General features: G+C 40.2%; 2 protein-coding genes across 3 annotated transcripts; both read left to right on the plus strand.

Annotated features, from left to right (window-relative positions):
• Positions 1–3,323: 3,323 nt before the first annotated feature.
• Positions 3,324–15,491, plus strand: maea (macrophage erythroblast attacher, E3 ubiquitin ligase). 2 transcript variants are annotated; one of them, XM_066649872.1, is made up of 9 exons: positions 3,324–3,480; positions 7,251–7,436; positions 7,568–7,771; positions 12,383–12,505; positions 12,673–12,749; positions 12,922–13,030; positions 13,142–13,275; positions 13,721–13,916; positions 14,013–15,491. In XM_066649872.1, the coding sequence occupies exons 1-9, from the start codon at positions 3,412–3,414 to the stop codon at positions 14,106–14,108; spliced, it is 1,194 nt and encodes a 397-aa protein (XP_066505969.1). In that variant the 5' UTR covers positions 3,324–3,411; the 3' UTR covers positions 14,109–15,491. The 2 variants fall into 2 exon arrangements, with proteins under 2 accessions (XP_066505969.1, XP_066505970.1); XM_066649873.1 differs by lacking the exon at positions 3,324–3,480 and adding an exon at positions 5,789–6,152.
• Positions 15,492–17,907: 2,416 nt separating this feature from the next.
• Positions 17,908–19,253, plus strand: LOC136673296 (serine protease 27-like). Its single transcript, XM_066648698.1, has 4 exons — positions 17,908–17,956; positions 18,250–18,350; positions 18,922–19,020; positions 19,114–19,253. The coding sequence occupies exons 2-4, from the start codon at positions 18,330–18,332 to the stop codon at positions 19,243–19,245; spliced, it is 252 nt and encodes an 83-aa protein (XP_066504795.1). The 5' UTR covers positions 17,908–17,956; positions 18,250–18,329; the 3' UTR covers positions 19,246–19,253.
• The last annotated feature ends 4,479 nt before the right edge of the window (positions 19,254–23,732 follow it).

The raw sequence follows: 23,732 nt of genomic DNA on the forward strand, positions 1-23,732 counted from the left end.
CATTAATTTCAGGGTAAAGACACAATCTTTTACATAAAACATGCAGCAGTTATAGAGTGAGTAAAATAGCAGTGGGCTGATAAAGCAACCCCTCAGAAACAAGTCTACTCTCTCTCTCTCTCTCTCTCTCTCTCTCTCTCTCTCTCTCTCTCTCTCTCTCTCTCTCTCTCTCTCTAACACCCTCCTCCAGTTCTGCCATTCTGTCTCCTTTCTCTATTTTCTATATGTACCATTTCCCTCAAATGCTGTGCTAGAAACCAGTCCCTAACTGCCTCTCCCTGCTTTAAAAAAAAGAGATGGAGGGGGTGGTGGGGGGTGGAGCAAGCCTGTGTCAGTGCACATGGAGGCCAAGCGCTGCATGGAGGAAGGAGGGCAAAAAGTGGGCAAAGATACAATGACAAACCTTGCATCACCCGCTTTGGAGGCTTTGCAGTCCCTCAACGTGCTGAGATTTTTGTGTATAATATGAGGCCAAAGAGGGATAAGAAAAAAAAAAGGAACCAATGAGGCCGAGCGACTGTGGGCTGCCTTTGGAAAAGACCCATTCAGAATGAGGCTCATTGCTGGAGCAGACTGGGGGAGGGTCTCAGACAGGAAATCGAAATCTGAGCACACTGTGGGGTGGGGAATGAGGGAAAGGGGAGGAGGTGCGGAGGGACAGTAAAAGGGGACGGACCAGGAGGAGCTATTTTTTTCATAAATGCATGATTTGGCACTTCAGGCTTTGTCATGTGTAAACATTTTCTCTGACTGTGGTTACCTTAAAGAGAACACAGCCTGCATTTCACCCTGAACTCCACTGATAAAGTAGTTTTCATTTAATATCTTCGCAGAAATTATGTGTTATCTTAAAATCACATGATCAGAATTACACACATGTAACATACTAGGTCTATGTGACATGTCATACCTAGAAATATCATGTGAATGGATAGTTTTTTTCTAAATCTGATGACATATTTTAAAGAATATGTCCTAATCCATTTGACAGAAATTTAAAGACACCCCCTTTTTACAACCAGTAAACTTGTTTTACAATGAAGTCTACCACAATCTGCCTGCCCTTCCTTTTTCAGGATTTCTAAAACACATGGGCTGAGTGCCAGCGAGCGTGGGCTACTCCTGTTCTGACTGCAACACTCAGTTAACATGGAGAATAGCTGGCCACTCTTCTTAGTGTTCTCCAGCCAAAAACCCCAGGATTCCCATCGCTGCTGCGGAGGATGGTGTAGCCGGGTGTTCTCGAAATCAAGGCAGATTCCTTTATTTCCAAATGTTCCGCAGTTGGAATAAAGGCCCCTTCGTCTCTCAGTTCCTGTTTTGTCCTGATATGTTCCCAGCTAAACACACTGTCTACATCTTTCTGTTAATAAACTACTGCATGATATGAGCCTATAACACCTCACCTGCCATCATACTCTATCAGTGGCGATTGCTCTAAGACTGCAAGGGAAGCTCAGCTTCCCCTAAAATGTCAAAAAATAAGTGATCAAATATATACTGTTGTGTGTACATGTCATTGAATAAATATGCACTACAACGCGCTCAACATTTGTTCAGAATCAGCTTCTTATCACTGGTAAAGACGCGGCTTTCCTCTCAATCATTCGCGAAGATTCACAGTGATTTAAACAGTGCGGACGCTGAGCGTCCACAGAGTTCAATAGCGAAGCAGCGAAGTGCAGGGAAACGAAACGAGTGATTGGATAAATGTTGGGCTTTGTCCCGCCCATCGGACGCTCAGCGTCTCTGGGGGTCTATGGGGCAGTGGGCGGGCCTCGGCTGGCCCGGACGATCAGCTTCTGCATGATGATTGGATGATCTGTCTGAGGCTGAATCCCTTTTTGATTGACAGCGAAATGAGCGAATCAGCGATCCTTTGGTGTAAAGATCCGAGGGAGCATTACATTTTCATTCTGTTCTGCGTTGAACCAGTCTATCTTAATCCTCTTAGCGGCATTTTCTTTGTTAAATCGAGTTTCTATTTCTGGTGGGTTTTTTGTAGCTGCTTGTATTTGGAGACTGACTTCTATCACTCTTTCTGACTTCTATCGCAGTTTCTGTCCAGCGCGTGCTGCTGAGCCCCGCCACCGTCACAAAGCACTCACAGGCGGACACACTTCACATGGGCCAAGGCCGTTTAAGCAGCCTAGCTCTGCTGGCCATTGAGAGGACACTAGTCAAGTCCCTGGAAAAGACGCCTTGTTGGTACGACAGGGTCACAGATTATTTTGTTGAAAAGCAACGGAGGGTAGAATTTACGTATAAATAAACCGACACATTTTATGATGTACGCCGAAATTGAGCTTCCCCTCCTTGAAAGACCAGCATCCGCCACTGTACTCTATGTACCCTGTATATGGACATTTGTAAGTTTAGTGTATTTTGTAAAAATAATCTAATTCAATGATGCGTGTAACACAAAAAACTGGGACAGTGGTGAGTTTACTACTGTGTTACAGTGTGTTACTTATTAATAATTATTAAAAGATTAATGATTTTTGCTGTTATGCTGAATTTTTCTAAAATAAACGTTTCTGAGAGGAATTTCTTCACAATGTTTTGAAAGAATAAGAGAATGCACCAAAAAAAGGTTCTGTGGCTCCTACAAAAACATATGAATCACCATTATTATATTTACTTAAGAATGTACTTAAAGGCCACAGTCACAATTGTAATAAAAAACACTTTTTATAATTTTCAGATGACACTTTCTTTCCAATTACTGCTCTCCAGTCGGTTTGTGCTGGAAACCGGTCTAATGTGTTTACGAAGCCCTATGTCAGTAAACGAGTAAAAACACAGTGTGGCTCGGTCAGACATGCAAGGCTTATTCTCTCTCATCTCAGGGCAGGGAAACTGCAAACAGACCCCCTGATGTTGAAAATCTTGAAAAGCGATGAGTATATTTCTTTTTTTCAGCTCCATAAGTGGGTAATCTTGACTTATTTTTATTTACATAGGAAACCACTTTTTGGAAGACTGCTAGATAACTGCATGAAAGTAAAGGCTTAGGATGAGGGTTACAGAGCGAAAGTGCTACAAAACTAAATATCTTGAGTTGCAAAGTCATTTCTGTAGAAATTCAAACAGTGTATAAAAGACTTACAAAGTTAAACCTCAAAAGCCACATTCAAACAACAATTGATTTTCCCCTCACACCTACCGTACCACCTTAAAAGACGCGGAGATTCTGAACATAAACAATCCAGAGATAATTACAGTTCCTCGGAATCGTAGACGTTACATTTAAAGTACCATATTTTTGTTTAAAGGACTTTCATTCGTTCATCCAATCATTCTTGCGGTACCGCCGTTGTCTGCAGGGGTCAGTAGAGCGCCGCACTGAGCTGAGGCTCGCGTTGAGGGCGAGTGAGGAACAGAAGCTCGGGCCCTTCGCCCCAGAGGAAGATGGCGGTGCAGGAGACGGCGGCGCAGCTCTCCATGGCGCTGAAAGTGCAGGAATACCCGACTCTGAAGGTGTGTATAACGCCCTCTCCGTTTCATAACACACCACAGGGGAAGGGGGTCCGTTCGGGTTGGGGGTACAGCCTGGAGATACGAGGTTTTGACAGGTTTACAGAGATGACAACGGCTCGGGGATCAGTGGAGTCCGAGTAAACAACAGAGACAGACAGACAGACAGACAGAGAGAAAGAGAGAGAGAGAGACAGACAAACACAGAGCGAGAGACTGAGAAAAACAGAGAGAGAGAGAGAGAAACAGACAGACAGACAATGAGAGAGACAGAACCTGTCAGAAAGTCAGACAGAAAAAGAGAGCACCTGTCAAACAGAGACAGACAGAGTGACAGAGACAAACACAGGTAGAGACACAGAGAGGTCATTCCACCTTAAATGACACGCCAGGTAACGTTAGCTACAGCTGCACTTAAGGTGGAACGGCGAGTTCCAGCGACAAAGGCTCTCTCGGGGTTTTGTTTGTGATTAATCAGCTGTTGCGCAGCTGTGGATTAACAGCAGCTTCACAGAAACGATGGTTAGTTTGGGCCCGGCCCAGCTTCACTTGCTTTTTATTCATGCTCAACCTCATGGTTTGCTTAATGCCATGATACATACATCGTTATCATTCATTTATCATTCAAAACATTACCAAGAGCAGGAAAACATAACGATAATTGTATTTAAAAAAAAACAAAAAAACTGGCGTATGTTTAAAAGTGATTTAAATTTAATTATGCAATGAATAAATACTATAATATTACTAATATAATTATTATACAATTAATATTATGTAGAAATGACACATTATATTACAAAAAAAAAAAAATGATTATCATATCTTGAATAACAATAGAAATAAATATTTAACTCGACTACATACATAACACTACCAAAGTTATTCATGCTATTTATATTTAAAGGGGCTGGTTGTTTATAGCACTATAAAACTATTAGAACCTTTCAGATTAAACCTTTACGGTTTTACATATGAATTTATATGAAGTTTACTATTAGAGACTAGATTATTTAGCCCCTGAAAAAACACTAACACAAAACACATCACAAATCCACCAGGAACCAAGAGGGACATTCTGTGTTTCTAATCAGTTTTTTTTTCTGCAAGTTAATATTATACATTCTTTATAATATTTTCTATGACTTATTAAACCGATTTGCTGTTAATGCCTGTTAAATACCTTTTAAATTTGTTATTTATTTAACCAGCTCCAGGGGTATTCCACAAAAAAACAACTCTCCATTTTGCTAGATAAGTGTGGAGAGGAATGTCCCTTAGCTCTTTTTCTATTGGATAGACTTGAAATTAGGCTCAAATTTTCCGGATAAACTGGGAAATCCTGCTTTGTGCAACACACACCATGCACACAGCTGGTGTTTACTGTAGTAGCTGCCTGTTTATTTTATCTGCTGTAGCTGTGAGGTCTGGGCTTCTGGTGGATATCAGTCAGTTGGACTCAGTAATGTTATCTATTTACACTGTGGTCAATACTGTCCTGCTTTAGTTCTTTACATATAGCTGCACATTTAACATGTATGTCTTATTTACATAGTTGATGCTGCTCTTTTGTAAATTACATATCTTTTTGGTTAGATTCTACTTGGTGGCTCACATGGCCTTATCTAAGATTATAGGGCTTTTATCTCAAATAGCTCTGTGCTCCCTAGGTAGTGCACTATGAAGTAGGACTGGACAATTTGGGAAACATAATGAATTGTGATTTTTAAGACCAGCATTATAATTGTGATTCAGATTTAAATGACAATTATTTTTATAAAATAATAAACAAGGCTGTTTTGTGGATATGAAAACTGAAATGATCTGGCGTTAACTCTCAGCACTCTGTGTCAGGTTTTGGGTTTTTTTTCAGTCGTGGTTTTTGTTGATGCTCACTGCCTCTGACTGGTCTAACTCTAGAAGCTACATGTTTTCATTTAAAAACACATGAGATTGTCCTTGAAAATGTAGAATTAAAATTGCAACTCTTGCTCTTGAATATGAAGATTTCTGTATGAACACCATTATTGTTTTCTGTACTGTGGTGACCAAAAAACGAACAACAATAAAAGCTTTTATACATGATGTCTATAAGGTCATTATATTCACCAAATGATCTCTGACATTTTATACCGTTCACACTTCTGACCTATGAAGTGCACTACTTGGGAAGTACGGAATTAGGGAGCGATTTGGGACACACCCACATTGTGCCGTTAGCTCAGCCGGACAGTTTCAGTCCAACAAACACCTTACGTAAATAAGATGTATATTTAAAATATAGCTTTATTGTGATTTAAATAAACACTGATTTTATTGTGACGACCACGGGACAACATAGGCTAAGCTGACATTTAAGGAGAGAGCAGACGAGGCTGCTTTTTGGAATTCTCCTTTCCACCTTAAATGGTGCAGCAGCTACATTCCGTCAGCTGTAATATTTAAGGTGGAACGGGATCGTTAACTTCATCAGGTGCTGGGAGGTAACGGCTGCCCATCTTTTAAGGTGGGACGGGAGGTACCGATCACTTCAGCCTCAGGCGCCGGAGTGTAACGTTAACTCCTACACCATTTAAGGTGGAACGGCAAATTCGGATAAGGAGCTAACTTCAGCTTGTTGTAGCCAAATCTAGAGGAATGCTCATGCTCTGGAGCCTCGACACAAACGGACAGGGGTATGTGTTGATGATACGAGGATTAAAATGTAAATCTAAAGAGAATAAACGACTCAGATCAGACTCAAATCGTGCGCACGACATGTGAAGTTGTCCGTGTCTGGGCGTGATGGGAGTCTAACGGTTTGATGGCTGGTGTGCCACCTTTGTTCTCTGCGTCACAGATTCAGACTTTGGTCTTTTCTTGGGGATGCGGTCTTGAGTGATGTTAAAACATCGTATCTCCCCGTTACGATCAGACGAGCTCGGGCTTTGTCTTTCATTTGGGTTAAATCTGCAGGTATTTGCCTGAGTGTCGTTTCTAGGACGCAGTCAGAATATAAATGATGTGGGCTTGCTGTCAGGTGTGAGAGCAAGAACAAAAAAGGTCACATGTGTATAGTGTGTGTGTTTGTTGTGTTGCAGTTTCGAGAGTCAGGTGTCATTGGATTTACTGATGGACTGATAATGATTCTGACAGCATTCACTAACTTAATCACCCTGATCTACAGATGGACAATATGATGCTATTCAGTTGTTTTCATGATGCATTTTGTTACAGTGAAAACAGTATAACTGCATATTTTGTTAAAAGGAGATCCTAGTTAATCCTGACTAAATGAAATGTAGTAAATATAAGGCACTGTGGAGACTTCCACAGACGACATGTGATTCATTTTGTGAAACATGAGCAAAGATATTTGTCATCTTATACTGTGTGAGTCTTTTAAATGTGTCACCACTAGTGCGTACTGTATGTTCGTCAGTTGCAAATGATGAACACGCCACTAGACGTGGTCGAGGATGGCTTAAAATACCTTGATTTACATGGAAAACTACCAACATTTATTCCTCCTTCTGTAAAAATAGAGCTTCGTTGTTCTGTGACTTTATATAATTATAAGATTTTGGGACAAAGTCTTATCCACAGAACCGTAATTTTACAGAAGCAACAGCTGTGAATGGCAGAAAATAGAAAGTTATTTTTGTCCCTGTTATTCTGAGCCCTTTCTCTTGGTCCATTCATCATGAAATTTTAACACTGTTCATACTATTTAAGACTCCAACTGTCTATTGCACATCTATTAATTGCATTTATGTGTTTCCTGCTCACTCCAGGTTCCGTATGAGACTTTAAACAAGCGCTTCCGCGCAGCTCAGAAGAACATAGACCGGGAGACCAGTCACGTGACGATGGTGGTGGCTGAGCTGGAGAAGACGCTCAGCAGCTCCTTCCCTGTGGTGGATTCTGTGGTTTCGCTCCTTGACGGAGTGGTGGAAAAGCTCAGCGCACTCAAAAGGAAGGTAAACATTTCATATTGTATATATTCTGGGGCAAATGTATTTTTAGAAGCCCAAAAGGCCACACCATTTCACCCTCAGGATATTATCAATGTAGTCTGCATATGGTTCTAACAGACTGTGATCCTTTTAAGGCGGCAGAATCCATCCAGGCAGAAGACGAGAGCGCAAAGCTGTGTAAAAGACGCATTGAGCATCTTAAAGAACACAGCAGCGACCAGCCAGCTAATGTCAGCGTGTGGAAGAGGAAGCGCATGGATCGCATGATGGTGGAGCATTTACTGCGCTGCGGCTACTACAACACCGCGGTCAAGCTCGCCAGACAGAGTGGCATCGAGGTGGGGTTACTCTCAGGCCCTGTTCACTTTTGTTTTTAACATTTGTCTTGGGTAATTCATTTGAACGTCAACTTTGATCCTGTTATTATATAAGTTCTGCAGATGGAAAATCACCCCTCGGTTTTTAGATACAAATGCCTGATGAATCCTCGCTCAGGGGCCAGTGTGGGGGCTGTTAGGAACGTTTCGATCTGCTAGGCGACTTCTGAATGAACAGGAGTGGAGACACTGAGAGAAACTAGGGCAATGATGTGGTTGATATGAATGATATTTTGTTGCTGTCAAGGACACATTTCTGCTCACAGTACAGATGAGAAATGGCCTGATGTGTCATGAAGCTCCTTTTGAAGGTAGTTTGAGAGATCTGATTACAATGAGTCTCTGAGACAGATTATACCCCGTTCGCACTGTGCTTAGTGCTGGACACCCAGGACGTGTGTGTGTGTGTGTGTGTGTGTGTGTGTGTGTGTGTGTGTGTGTGTGTGTGTGTGTGTGTGTGTGTGTGTGTGTGTGTGTGTGTGTGTGTGTAGGTCAGGCTGATATAAATGTTTGCACTCTGGCCACCTGTGGCCACCTTATAAACTTTAGTATTGTACCTATGAATAAATTATTTCAGTTCTAGATAGAAGTTTTGTCTTTATTATGTTCCAAGTTTAATTTCTTATGGTCAGCTGTGTCCAAACAGGCTCTGGATCTCAAGTTAGGGTGAAAAGTAGTGGTTATTAATGTTTGTGTATGTTATATAACAGTGAATATTTGTGGAGGTTTGAAAATGCTGCTGATCCGGTGGTTTGTTAAAAGGCAAGTGGCCACTTGTGCTTTTTTTGTGGTGAGAATGTGAAGTGTTTCGACATCAGGCAAAGGCCCTGTTGACCCCTGAAGGCAGTGAAGTGAAGATGGTATAAGAACAGATTAAAGAACATAAACTTTGACTTTGAAAAATTACAATATTACACTAGAGGGCAACAAATGATTTATTCAGGTTTATATTTGATACTGTGTGGTTTTTATTCAGGTTCATATTGGATACTGTGTGGTTTTTATTCAGGTTTATATTTGATACCCTGTGGTTTTTATTCAGGTTTATATTTGATACTCTGTGGTTTTTATTCAGGATTATATTTGATACTCTGTGGTTTTTATTCAGGTTTATATTTGATACTTTTTGGTTTTTATTCAGGTTTATATTTGATACTCTGTGGTTTTTATTCAGGTTTATATTTGATACTCTGTGGTTTTTATTCAGCTTTATATTTCATATGGTGTGGTTTTTATTCAGGTTTATATTTCATACTGTGTGGTTTTTATTCAGGTTTATATTTCATACGGTGTGGTTTTTATTCAGGTTTATATTTCATACGGTGTGGTTTTTATTCAGGTTTATATTTCATACGGTGTGGTTTTTATTCAGGTTTATATTTGATACTCTGTGGTTTTTATTCAGGTTTATATTTGATACTCTGTGGTTTTTATTCAGGTTTATATTTCATACGGTGTGGTTTTTATTCAGGTTTATATTTCAGACGGTGTGGTTTTTATTCAGGTTTATATTTGATACTCTGTGGTTTTTATTCAGGTTTATATTTGATACTGTGTGGTTTTTATTCAGGTTTATATTTGATACCCTGTGGTTTTTATTCAGGTTTATATTTGATACTCTGTGGTTTTTATTCAGGTTTATATTTGATACCCTGGTTTTTATTCAGGTTTATATTTGATACTCTGTGGTTTTTATTCAGGTTTATATTTCATACGGTGTGGTTTTTATTCAGGTTTATATTTCATACGGTGTGGTTTTTATTCAGGTTTATATTTCATACGGTGTGGTTTTTATTCAGGTTTATATTTGATACTCTGTGGTTTTTATTCAGGTTTATATTTGATACCCTGTGGTTTTTATTCAGGTTTATATTTGATACTCTGTGGTTTTTATTCAGGTTTATATTTGATACCCTGGTTTTTATTCAGGTTTATATTTGATACTCTGTGGTTTTTATTCAGGTTTATATTTCATACGGTGTGGTTTTTATTCAGGTTTATATTTCATACGGTGTGGTTTTTATTCAGGTTTATATTTGATACTCTGTGGTTATTATTCAGGTTTATATTTCAGACGGTGTGGTTTTTATTCAGGTTTATATTTGATACTCTGTGGTTATTATTCAGGTTTATATTTCATACGGTGTGGTTTTTATTCAGGTTTATATTGGATACTGTGGTTTTTATTCAGGTTTATATTTTGATACTCTGTGGTTTTTATTCAGGTTTATATTTCATACGGTGTGGTTTTTATTCAGGTTTATATTGGATACTGTGGTTTTTATTCAGGTTTATATTTTGATACTCTGTGGTTTTTATTCAGGTTTATATTTTGATACTCTGTGGTTTTTATTCAGGTTTATATTTTGATACTCTGTGGTTTTTATTCAGGTTTATATTTTGATACTCTGTGGTTTTTATTCAGGTTTATATTTTGATACTGTGGTTTTTATTCAGGTTTATATTTCATACGGTGTGGTTTTTATTCAGGTTTATATTTCATACGGTGTGGTTTTTATTCAGGTTTATATTTCATACTCTGTGGTTTTTATTCAGGTTTATATTTCATACTCTGTGGTTTTTATTCAGGTTTATATTTTGATACTCTGTGGTTTTTATTCAGGTTTACATTTTGATACTCTGTGGTTTTTATTCAGGTTTATATTTGATACTCTGTGGTTTTTATTCAGGTTTATATTTCATACGGTGTGGTTTTTATTCAGGTTTATATTTCAGACGGTGTGGTTTTTATTCAGGTTTATATTTGATACTCTGTGGTTTTTATTCAGGTTTATATTTGATACTCTGTGGTTTTTATTCAGGTTTATATTTCATACTCTGTGTTTTTCATTCAGGTTTATATTTGATACTGTGTGGTTTTTATTCAGGTTTATATTTGATACCCTGTGGTTTTTATTCAGGTTTATATTTGATACTCTGTGGTTTTTATTCAGGTTTATATTTGATACCCTGGTTTTTATTCAGGTTTATATTTGATACTCTGTGGTTTTTATTCAGGTTTATATTTCATACGGTGTGGTTTTTATTCAGGTTTATATTTCATACGGTGTGGTTTTTATTCAGGTTTATATTTCATACGGTGTGGTTTTTATTCAGGTTTATATTTCATACGGTGTGGTTTTTATTCAGGTTTATATTTGATACTCTGTGGTTTTTATTCAGGTTTATATTTGATACTCTGTGGTTTTTCTTCAGGTTTATATTTCATACGGTGTGGTTTTTATTCAGGTTTATATTTCATACGGTGTGGTTTTTATTCAGGTTTATATTTGATACTCTGTGGTTATTATTCAGGTTTATATTTCAGACGGTGTGGTTTTTATTCAGGTTTATATTTGATACTCTGTGGTTTTTATTCAGGTTTATATTTCATACGGTGTGGTTTTTATTCAGGTTTATATTGGATACTGTGGTTTTTATTCAGGTTTATATTTTGATACTCTGTGGTTTTTATTCAGGTTTATATTTTGATACTCTGTGGTTTTTATTCAGGTTTATATTTTGATACTCTGTGGTTTTTATTCAGGTTTATATTTTGATACTGTGGTTTTTATTCAGGTTTATATTTCATACGGTGTGGTTTTTATTCAGGTTTATATTTCATACGGTGTGGTTTTTATTCAGGTTTATATTTCATACGGTGTGGTTTTTATTCAGGTTTATATTTCATACGGTGTGGTTTTTATTCAGGTTTATATTTCATACGGTGTGGTTTTTATTCAGGTTTATATTTCATACGGTGTGGTTTTTATTCAGGTTTATATTTTGATACTCTGTGGTTTTTATTCAGGTTTACATTTTGATACTCTGTGGTTTTTATTCAGGTTTATATTTGATACTCTGTGGTTTTTATTCAGGTTTATATTTGATACTCTGTGGTTTTTATTCAGGTTTATATTTCAGACGGTGTGGTTTTTATTCAGGTTTATATTGGATACTGTGGTTTTTATTCAGGTTTATATTTTGATACTCTGTGGTTTTTATTCAGGTTTATATTTTGATACTCTGTGGTTTTTATTCAGGTTTATATTTTGATACTCTGTGGTTTTTATTCAGGTTTATATTTTGATACTCTGTGGTTTTTATTCAGGTTTATATTTTGATACTGTGGTTTTTATTCAGGTTTATATTTCATACGGTGTGGTTTTTATTCAGGTTTATATTTCATACTCTGTGGTTTTTATTCAGGTTTACATTTTGATACTCTGTGGTTTTTATTCAGGTTTATATTTGATACTCTGTGGTTTTTATTCAGGTTTATATTTGATACTCTGTGGTTTTTATTCAGGTTTATATTTGATACTCTGTGGTTTTTATTCAGGTTTATATTTGATACTCTGTGGTTTTTATTCAGGTTTATATTTCATACTCTGTGGTTTTTATTCAGGTTTATATTTCATACTCTGTGGTTTTTATTCAGGTTTATATTTGATACTCTGTGGTTTTTATTCAGGTTTATATTTCATACGGTGTGGTTTTTATTCAGGTTTATTGTTGTTGCTGTGTTTTTTCCCCAGGCTGTTTATTAACATACTTGCGTTGTTCCACCAGGACTTGGTAAACATTGAGATGTTCCTTACTGCAAAAGAAGTGGAAGAATCACTAGAAAGACAAGAAACAGCCACCTGTTTGGCCTGGTGCCATGACAATAAGTCTCGTCTGCGAAAAATGAAGGTAAAGGTGAATGTAGAAATAAGGGGTTAACAGGTTTCCTTTTTTTATACAGCGAGCTTTAATGTTTAAGCTTATGATGTTTATGTACATTATGCTTCTATATTGTAGTCTGAAAGGACCATTTCACTGAAGATCATTTAAACTCATAAAATGTGTTAATTTTTCAGAGCTGTTTGGAGTTCAGTTTGAGGATTCAGGAGTTTATCGAGCTCATTCGACAGAACAAACGCATGGATGCAGTAAGGTACAGTCACATGAAATAAGAATCCAAATAGCCTAAAAATTACAAATAAATCGGATCTCCTTTTGGTCGTTATAATGTTGATGTCCATATTTAAACTTGTCCAGATAGTTTGTGTTACTGAACGGCTGTTTTATCAGAGAGGACTTAAGAAAGTAACCTCTATCTGCTGCAGACATGCACGGAAGCACTTTAGCCAGGCTGAAGGAGGACAGCTGGACGAGGTACGACAGGTGATGGGAATGCTAGCCTTCCCTTCAGACACTCACATTTCCCCATACAAGGTAAGATTGCTGTTATAGACTAGTGACGTTTATATGGAACTGACAAAAATAAACAAGGTTTTCAGAGGGAAAGAATGAGTCATATTTGAGTAAGCTTTTTATTTCTTACAGGACCTTCTGGATCCAGGTCGCTGGAAAATGCTAATCCAACAGTTCAGATACGACAACTATAGATTGCACCAGCTGGGGAACAACTCTGTTTTCACCATCACTCTACAAGCAGGGCTGTCTGCCATCAAAACCCCGTATCCTTCCAAATTAGTCTCCTTAACCTCTGTCACTGTTGAATTTGAGGCGCACCGCAGAGGTGCTTCAGATCTGTCAGGCCTGGGGCAGGTTCAGATTTGGGTTCTTACAGTGCGTTTTTTCTTCAGAAATTATACTTATTGTGCTCTTCATATCTGCTGAGGTTCAGATGAGGTTCATTTGGATGTGGTTTGGTCAGGTTCAGATAATTAGGCCAAATTTATGAAACAAACAAAAAATGTGTTGATATCAGCGTTCATATTTCCAGCAAAGATTAATTGATAAGCTGTTTTTTTGGGCAATATAAAAGGCCTGCAGGTGACTGTACAGAAAGAATAGCTATTTAAATTTCAATCACACAAAAATAGGCAGTAGATGTTTATCCCAAATCATTTGTCCCTGCTTACGGCAGTGTCTACTGAATCCTTAACTCGCGGCTCACAGTCAATGTTACAAAGAGGACGGAACCTCAAAGAACCCAGATTGCCCCGTATGCAGCAAGTCTCTGAACAAACTGGCTCAGCCTCTGCCCATGGCCCACTGTGCGAACTCCCGTCTAGTGTGCAAAATCTCTGGAGAGGTCATGAACGAGAACAACCCGCCCATGATGCTGCCTAACGGCTACGTTTATGGCTACAACGTGAGCGCCGAACATGTTTCTCTTTCTTTCCGTTGTTTTATGAGCAATCATTAAACACACAGCTTATCCAAATGTTTGTCTCACTTCCTTCCGCAGTCTCTCTTGTCTATTCGCCAGGACGACAAGGTGGTGTGTCCCAGAACCAAAGAAGTCTTCAGCTTCTCCCAGGCTGAGAAGGTCTACATCATGTGATGAGACCTCCAGAGGCTGGATCTCGGTTCACCGCTCTGGGCTGGACGAATGGGCGTGACTCCTCTGGTCTGAAAGCCTTCGTTCCCCAGCTCCACAAGACTGCATTCAGTTGTTGACGTGCCCTCAACTGGCCTTCAGTGAAAGAAAGGTTTAGAGTCAGTTGGAGGTTTTACTGTGCAACTGAATGGTGACAATAGAAAAGTGTGTCCTTTCAAAAGAAAAAAAAGAGAAAACAGGAAAAAAAAAGGTTGCTATTTTGACATTTCCTTACTTGATTCTTTACAGTTGTGTGATGGAGACAAAAAAGGACATTGCTCAATATAGCATATGAGAGCTTTGCCTTTTTATTGTGTTTCAAAAGCCTTACAATTCATTGTTTTTTTTGATCAAGGGCAGCCATTTTGCGACTCTTTTTAGGCAAATCGTGATTGGGTCACAATAGGGATACATTTCCAATGCCTCGCTTGAGCACCTGTGAAATCTGTTGCCACCTTAACTGAATTGATCCTGGCAGATTAGCTCCGTGCAGTTACCTGTTAGAACGTACAGTAGCATTATTTGCAATACTTCTCACGTAATTCTCGGTTGGCGTACCTAGGTGTTAGAACGACATCGCGATCTGTAGGTAGCTGTAGCGAAGGGTTAAAGTTACATTTTACATGACTGTGTTCACCATCACTGAGGAAAGCAGTGTCTCATCATGACCAAAGTCAACCGTAGCAGGATTGCATTGTGACCATCACGTCTCAGTGGTGACTTTCTAGAGAAGTCTTTATGTTCCCACACTAAAACATGGATGTCTTTGATTTCAAACCCAAATTGGAGGTGTTTTCTGGTTGGATTAAAGATTAAATGTATTAATTTACCAAAGCAGTCTGTGTGGTCTGGATCTCGGGGCGGATTCATATTATGACACAGTGCATTAAAATGGTCGGACTCTGTACGTCTTCATACTAAACACGACTATGGATTGGTCACTTCCCATGTCCCTGAACAGGCTGTCTTCCTATATTGTGTTAGGTCTTAACAATGGATTGATTTAGTCATTCTACATAGTCTTAACGTTCATTGCCACTTACGACAGTTTAAAGGTGTGATTCGGAGGATAATGAAAATATTTTTTTTGTATTGCTGTTCAAGCACACATTTTCTATTTACAAGTTCCTAGACTTTCTCAGATTTCACAGGAGCAACTGCAGGTGACAGACGGGTCGACTACGAGCTCCCAGACCCTATTTTTTTAAGCACACCACCATTTTTCCTTTGTATTAGCAAGTTGCTTCCAAATGTGCTATTTTATTGTAAGTGTGGAAAAGCTTCTTAGAAACTGCTCCTGCATGTGTATATTCTTAGGGTAGTTGGGTTCTTAATGTCTAGTCTCCAATAAAATTTTATTTGATTACACACTGTGTGTCTCTGGTAACTGGTATTGAAATACAGGTCATTACTAACCATCAGTGATATTTGGAATCCATGAATCATGATCATACGAGAGGGAGGGTATTGATTGTTTTGAAGTCTGCATTGATAGATCGATTGATTAGATTATCTGATTGACTTTGAGGTGCGTTCAGTTAAAAATTCTTTACGTTTCCTACAGTGAAAACTAGACTGCCTGTATATCACAATCTTTGTATTTAATTTCCTGTGGCGTGAAGCAATTCCATATGGTCTGCGTTAAAGCGCCTTCACTTTCTCCAGACAGTGTGCGAGAGGAGTGGAGAAAGAGGTCAATACTTGCACAAATTCACTCAATTTCATAAAATAGTAGATATATTTGATGCTTAAAAGAAAGGCTAGATATATTTTGTGTAAAGATTTATTGACAAAATCGAGTAAAAGCGTAGATCTACTGAATATACTTAGAAAACACTTTTCTCACACGTCTAAAAAAATGGTCCACAAGGGGGCGGTATTCAGTGCTTCACATTAGTGACACTGCCCTGTTTTACAAGTGAGAGCTAATGGAAGGTGTATCTCTTATTTAGTTGTGTGTGTGTGTGTGTCTCAGTGCATATGTATTTTTCTGTATATTATAGTTTAAGTTAATTTTTATATATATATTTATACAACATGATGAAACTGAATCCTCAAACCCTGCTCCCTGAACATGACAATGCAGTTTTCTGCACAGCTCCAAGAGCATTATCTTGGCACATTATAAAGTTACACCAATCAGCTAAAACGTTAATCCTCCTGTTATGTTTTTCAGGAACAGCCATGATGTTCGTGGGTCAATTTGACCTGGTGCATGTTTAATTATCCAAAAGATGTCTGAAACCAAAAATATCCTAACCAGCAGTGTGAATGTCATTATTAACTCCATTACTAATTATTCTATCAATATTTAGTGCAGTAGTGTTCCTTACCACTAACAGGTAATGGTTCAACGTAATGGTTCAATTAGGATAATTCACTCATTTTACATAAAAAATACAACTTTTTAAAATTTTCACCATTTTATTACTTTTGAAAGACTGGCTGTCGATTCATCGTTTGACTTATAGACCCCAGCCAGGATGAGGAGCCCCAAATATGCATCTAAATGTGTTTTATTTAACAGTACACTCATTTAGTGCTTTTCTAGAAACCCAAGGATGCTTTACAATCAACACTCAACATTCAATCCACACACACACTGGCGAGAAGCGGAAGCCAAACGCGCAGCGTACTCTCAACCAGGAACGCCCGTCAACCTGGAGGACTGCATCGGGCACTAGGGTTTCACCCAGGACAGAGCGCCGATCCATATCTTGGCACATAAAAATATACTCATACAAACAGTCACCCGGAGGAAACCCACACAGACACTGGGAGAACACACCACACTCCTCACAGACAGTCACCCGGAAGAAACCCACACAGACACAGGGAGAACACACCACACTCCTCACAGACAGTCACCCGGAGGAAACCCACACAGACACAGGGAGAACACACCACACTCCTCACAGACAGTCACCCGGAAGAAACCCACACAGACACAGGGAGAACACACCACACTCTTCACAGACAGTCACCGGGAGGAAACCCACACAGACACAGGGAGAACACACCACAATCCTCACAGACAGTCGCCCGGAGGAAACCCACGTGGACACAGGGAGAACACACCACACTCCGCACAGACAGTATCCTGGAGGAAACCCACGCAGACACGGAGAACACACCACACAGACAGTCACCCGGAGCGGGACTCAAACACACAACCTCCAGGTCCCTGGAGCTGTGTGACTGCGACACTACCTGCTGCACCACCGTGCCGCCCCGATATCAGAATCATTAGAATCAGATTAGCTCAAGATCTTCTTCGTCTTCAGACACATCCTCCTCTATTTCATTGTCATGATCAATGGTTCTATGGTTCATTGTCCATTCTCTCAGCTCCACTGACCATACAGCTGCTCTTTGTAGTTCTGAATTTACACACTGTAGTCCATCTGGTGCTCCGCATACTTTGTCCATTCACAGCAGTGCTGCTGGATATCCATCTTGAATTGTACAGGGTTAATAAGACCATAGGATCGCCGGTTCAATTCCCAGGACTGGAGAAAACAATTCTTGTGTTTTCACAGACCTGGCTGGAGTTGCTAGATGGGACTAGATGTCCTGGTGAACTGCACTGATGCTGCGTTTGAAGGACACTGTAGTGAATACAATGTCTTTTATGCATCTGTTCTTGTACATGGAGAAGTTACTTTTGAAGGTATCCACTGTGTACTCACAAAGGCAACTTACTTACCTTTGATGGTCAGTAAGAGAATAAAAGCCCAGAGTTTCTTCTGGTTTCTGGACAGATCCGCTCCGCACGACTGGGGACAGCGGGATCAGCTTCTTGTCGGATTTGGGTGGGTACCTTTCATCTCTCTTTGATTGATTTGCAAATGACTCTAATGTTTAATCTAGCAGAACAATTTACAGGGCTTTCAGGGATTTTACAAACCACTGACACACTATAAATCCCAAAGTAATTTAATATAAAGCAGAATTTTTAATTGATATAAAATAATATCTGATTCTAAAAGCTGATGAATATATTCAGTACACGTACTACAGAAAGAATGTAAAATATAGCCCTGCGGTGCGTTGAAATTAACTGACCACTCGTCCCCTATTTACTACTGTGACCCCACTCTTCCAGCTCTTTAGTCCACAGCATGGCCAGCTCATCTCTCCTGACCGTTGCAGTCCTCCTCTGTCTGATTGACCCATCACACTCTGATGACACTGCTCTTCTCAACGGTAAGAACATTTCTAACATCTCTACTGCACAGTGGTATGATCATATGATTCAGATGAAAGGAATATTGTCAAAGTTCAAACTCTGAAATATGCAGCTTGTTTTGATTCTTCAGACATCTGATAGGAAGCTCCCAAGCTCCAAAAACCCATGTTGGTAGGTGGATTGGTGACTCAAAGTGTCCATAGATGTAAGTGTGTGAGTGAAAATGAATGAATGAATGAATGAATGAATGAATGACCATGTTTACATCTCCACCACTGCATTTGGCAGAAGCTTTGAAAATGGTGGAATTCCTCTTCAGGCAGAATCTAAAATGATAGTTTCTTATGGTAATGACTCGTTGGTTGTGTTGGATTTGATGTAAGAGCATGTAATATGATGAAACCCCTGTCTGTGAATGAGAGTAAATGAGACAAGTTGTTGTTTTAAATGGATCTGTCTCTCAAAACGTCAGCGGCTAACGACAATCCTCAGGGGATAAATACAGCTGGACACTCTTCGATGTACCACATACCGTTAGCCGCTCATGATGATTCTCCACTGATGGGTTCATCTCGACCCTTTGTGCAGGTCTCCAGTTCGTCAGCCACTCATCTTGATGCTCCGGTGATGCGGAGAGCTGGACCCACTCAGGATTTCCCCCTAGGGCCAGGCACTCAGCCGTGGTGGGTAGGTACCACTTTGGATAATGCTCACACACTTTACAGTGTAGATTTCTTCTGGACTGTGACATTAAAGATGCATGTGGGGATTTTTATTCAGGCGTCTCTGAGGTTCAGAGGCTCTCACTTCTGTGGAGCTGCCATCGTCGCTGACCACTGGCTCCTGACCGCTGCTCACTGCTTCTCCAACTCCTCAGAGTATGGTCTCCTCTACCACCATTACAATCTGTGAAACAACACTCACAAACACAACCACACTGACAACAATAAAACACATTTACAAGTACAATAACATGCTGAGAATTACATAGTAGTTATTAAAGAAGGCAACACAGTGTTGATGAAAAGTGCACCTTGTGGAGCAGTTTCTTAAATGCAAGTGAGTGAGTGAGTGACTGGGTGAGTGAGTGAGTGAGTGTGTGAGTGAGTGACTGAGTGAGTGACTGAGCAAGTGTCTGAGTGAGTGACTGAGTGAGTGTGTCTGAGTGAGTGTGTCTGAGTGACCGAGTGAGTGAGTGTCTGAGTGAGTGAGTGATTGAGTGACAGAGTGAGTGAGTGTCTGAGTGAGCGAGTGTCTAAGGGAGTGACTGACTGAGTGACTGAGTGAGTGAGTGTCTGAGTGAGTGATTGAGTGAGTGTCTGAGTGAGTGATTGAGTGACTGAACGAGTGTCTGAGTGAGTGACCGAGTGAGTGAGTGTCTGAGTGAGTGATTGAGTGAATGACTGTTTGAGTGAATGATTGAGTGAGTGACTGAGTGAGTGACTGAGTGAGTGTCTGAGTGAGTGACTGAGTGAGTGATTCAGTGAGTAATTGAGTGAGTGACTGAGTTAGCGAATGACTGAACGAGTGTCTGAGTGAGTGACTGAGCGAGTGACAGAGTGAGTGTCTGAGTGAGTGAGTGAGTGAGTGAGTGAGTGAGTTAGTAATTGAGTGAGTGACTGAGTTAGCGAATGACTGAACGAGTGTCTGAGTGAGTGTCTGAGTGAGTGACTGACTGAGTGACCGAGTGAGTGTCTGAGTGAGTGATTGAGTGAGTAATTGAGTGAGTGACTGAGTTAGCGAATGACTGAACGAGTGTCTGAGTGAGTGACTGAGCGAGTGACAGAGTGAGTGTCTGAGTGAGTGAGTGTCCGAGTGAGTGAGTGAGTGCGTGTCCGAGTGAGTGATTGACTGACTGAGTGACTGAGTGAGTGTGTCCGTGTGAGTGACCGAGTGAGTGAGTGAGTGAGTGAGTGTCTGAGTGAGTGTCTGAGTGACCGAGTGTCTAAGGGAGTGACTGAGTGAGTGAGTGTCTGAGTGAGCGAGTGTCTAAGGGAGTGACTGACTGAGTGACTGAGTGAGTGAGGGAGTGTCTGAGTGAGTGACCGAGTGAGTGAGTGTCTGAGTGAGTGAGTGTCTGAGTGAGTGATTGAGTGAATGACTGAGTGAGTGATTGACTGACTGAGTGAGTGACTGAGTGAGTGTGTCTGAGTGAGTGACCGAGTGAGTGAGTGTCTAAGTGAGTGTCTGAGTGAGCGAGTGTCTAAGGGAGTGACTGAGTGAGTGAGTGTCTGAGTGAGCGAGTGTCTAAGGGAGTGACTGACTGAGTGACTGAGTGAGTGAGGGAGTGTCTGAGTGAGTGATTGAGTGAGTGAGTGACTGAACGAGTGTCTGAGTGAGTGAGTGTCTGAGTGAGTGATTGAGTGAGTGACTGAGTTAGTGAATGACTGAACGAGTGTCTGAGTGAGTGACTGAGTGAGTGGCAGAGTGAGTGAGTGTCTGAGTGAGTGAGTGTCCGAGTGAGTGATTGAGTGTCTGAGTGAGTGAGTGACTGAGTGAGTGACTGAGTGAGTGACTAAGTGAGTGTCTGAGTGAGTGTCTGAGTGAGTGATTGAGTGAGTAATTGAGTGAGTGACTGAGTTAGTGAATGACTGAACGAGTGTCTGAGTGAGTGTCTGAGTGAGTGACTGAGCGAGTGACAGAGTGAGTGTCTGAGTGAGTGAGTGAGTGTCCGAGTGAGTGAGTGAGTGACTGAGTGAGTGAATGTCTGAGTGAGTGAATGTCTGAGTGAGTGAGTGACTGAGTGAGTGTCTGAGTGAGTGCCTGAGTGAGTGACTGACTGAGTGACTGGGTGAGTGAGTGAGTGTCTGAGTGAGTGACTGGGTGACTCAGTGACTGAGTGAGTAAAACACTAAATATTATGAAGCCTTGAGGTTCTGTGATTACACTTTGCCCGTGTCACCCACCCCTTGGCTGTGTCTCCTGCAGACAGTTCCTACACGGTGTGGAGGCGGTGGTGGGAGAGCGTAAGCAGAGGGCGATGGGCCGAGGGGAACAGAGCTTTAAGGTGAAGAGTGTAAAGCTCCATGACCAGTACCAGCACACACTTCCCATGACCTACGACATCGCTCTGCTGGAGCTGCAGGGAGATATCGAATTCAGCAAGTTCTTCCACAACATGTTCACTATAATCAATGTGTTGTGAAAGCTGGGAATTCCGTTTCATTTCACACAACTCGGTCCAAGTTTATTTAACCCGTATATAGGCTTTCTGGTGAGGGATAGACTGTGTGCCATGTTGCTATACATCATCATCATCATCATCATTTTCTTCTCCGCTTCTCCATTTCAGGGTCGCGGTTGTTGCTATACAGCCCTTAGAAATAAGATGCACTGGAGCAGATACACATGACCCAAATATCATCATATCCAAACCACTTGTACATGCACCAATCAATGCATTTACAGTAATCCGATGCTGTGCCTAAACAAATAAAAGAAGGATGGAGGTAGTGAAGGCTTCCAACTAAAAATGAGGCTGGATGAAGCCGGAGGGTGGACCATAATGAACCTCGCTGTAGCAGATGGGGGTTTTGTTACATGTGAGTTAAAAGAAAACTGACTCACTGACACTGGTTCCCAGCTTTAACAGTTGTTCAGAGGTTTCCTCAGCAGTGAGGAATAAATAAATGAACAAACGCTCACAGTTACAGCTCGATAAGCTCTGTCAAAATGCTACTCATTTTTTACTATTCATAGATGATGTGACCCAGCTGATTCGTCTGCCTCATCCCAGTGAGATCTTCCCTCCAAACACCACGTGTGTCATTGCTGGATTGGGCCTGAAAAGAAAGAGTACGTTGGGTTAAAAGGATTCTAAGTATGGCTTGGTTCCTGTTGTTGTTGACAAATGCAGGTTTACTGCTCAACAGGAGGTGTACAGTGTACAGGACTTATTCACCAACAAATAAATGCAGATAAAGCAGTGTATGAACTGTGTAAAATAGTCTAAGGTGAGCTGAGTGACTGTGCCGGGCATTTGAGGTGGTCCAGCTGTTTCTCTTTTCTCAGGGGGTCCCGTGAGTCCGGTTCCTGAGGCGCAAGCAAGGAGTCTATTACAGCATCGTCAGGCAGCTCAACACACTTGTCATTTTCCTAGGTTCTTATGTGAGTAATAGAGGGACAACTACTCTATCAGAGAGAGAGAGAGAGACAGAGGAAAATAATAGTTTAGCTTTTAGACACTGATTATTCTGAGGGTTTTGGGAAACTTTATAACACTTAATTGATCCTGGAGAAAAGTGCAGAAGTCAAGGCCTCAGTGCTGAAGCCGGCACTGTGTTTGTGTTACAGTGGGACTCATGTGGTCCTCTGCTCTCCCGTGGGGCAGATGGACAGTTGGTGGTGATTGGGATTGCATCTGGGGGTAAAGCCTGTGGCCGTGGGGCGTTTGGTGTCCGAAGGAGCCTTCTGCCTGAACCTCCAGAGTTTACTCTAGTCCCAGGGATCATGAAGTGGATCTTCAGAAAAGGTTTTACCTCTGGATTTGTCTCTGACCTTCATGCCAACCTGTCCAACCTTGTGTCTCTGAACTGCTTACACTTCAGGAGAAATAGTGAATAAGACTACACTGGTAAAGATATGCTTTACAGTTAGTTTATTAATGTTATTGATTAGCTTGTAAACACATTAAAAGTCACTAATAATCATTTATAACACAGAGATAGAAAGTGACCTCACTCTGTCTCCTCCATCAATCAACCTTAACCCTGTCAGCTCCAGAACAGATTTGTTAATAGGTGTTAACCATTTAATCACCACGTTTAATGAATTAATCACCAGTAGAGTGACTTTTTATACATCAATGACAGTGTGCTGTACCTTACCATGTGAAATGACCAAATTCACATTCTAAAGTCTCGGCTTATTATCTCAACATTTTCAGTAGTTCTCACACGTCCACTGTTAGACAAAAGAGGTCACTGTTGCTCTGTGTTACAAACAATTATTAATGACCTTTAAGGTCATTAATGTGTTTACAAGCTAATCAATCCACATTCAATGAACAGGTTTAAACCATTTATAAATCTTTATAAGTGTAGTCTTATTTTAAAATGTTAGCATCATAATAGTGGATAATCCTTTAATTTACATAAAAATTAAAGAACAAGAGTTTTCAAATATGGTCAGTATTTAGTCTCAAAAGCACATGTATGATAATATATATAAAAAAATATGTTTCAGATTAACGTTAATGTTGATGATCTGTACTGTAGACAGAACACAATGTGTGTAAATGTATCAGTGTTAGTTCAAGATTAATGTACTATTGGAAATCCTGCGGTAGAAGATGTGTTTGGACAGTAGTGCATCACAGATCCTGAAGTGAAGCAGTCTGTGTGTATTAATGCAATAGTTCATTGTAATGTTCGAATACTAACATGATGTTTGTGGTCTTT

Source organism: Hoplias malabaricus, chromosome 17 (assembly GCF_029633855.1).
Source record: "Hoplias malabaricus isolate fHopMal1 chromosome 17, fHopMal1.hap1, whole genome shotgun sequence".
Classification (NCBI taxonomy): domain Eukaryota; kingdom Metazoa; phylum Chordata; class Actinopteri; order Characiformes; family Erythrinidae; genus Hoplias; species Hoplias malabaricus.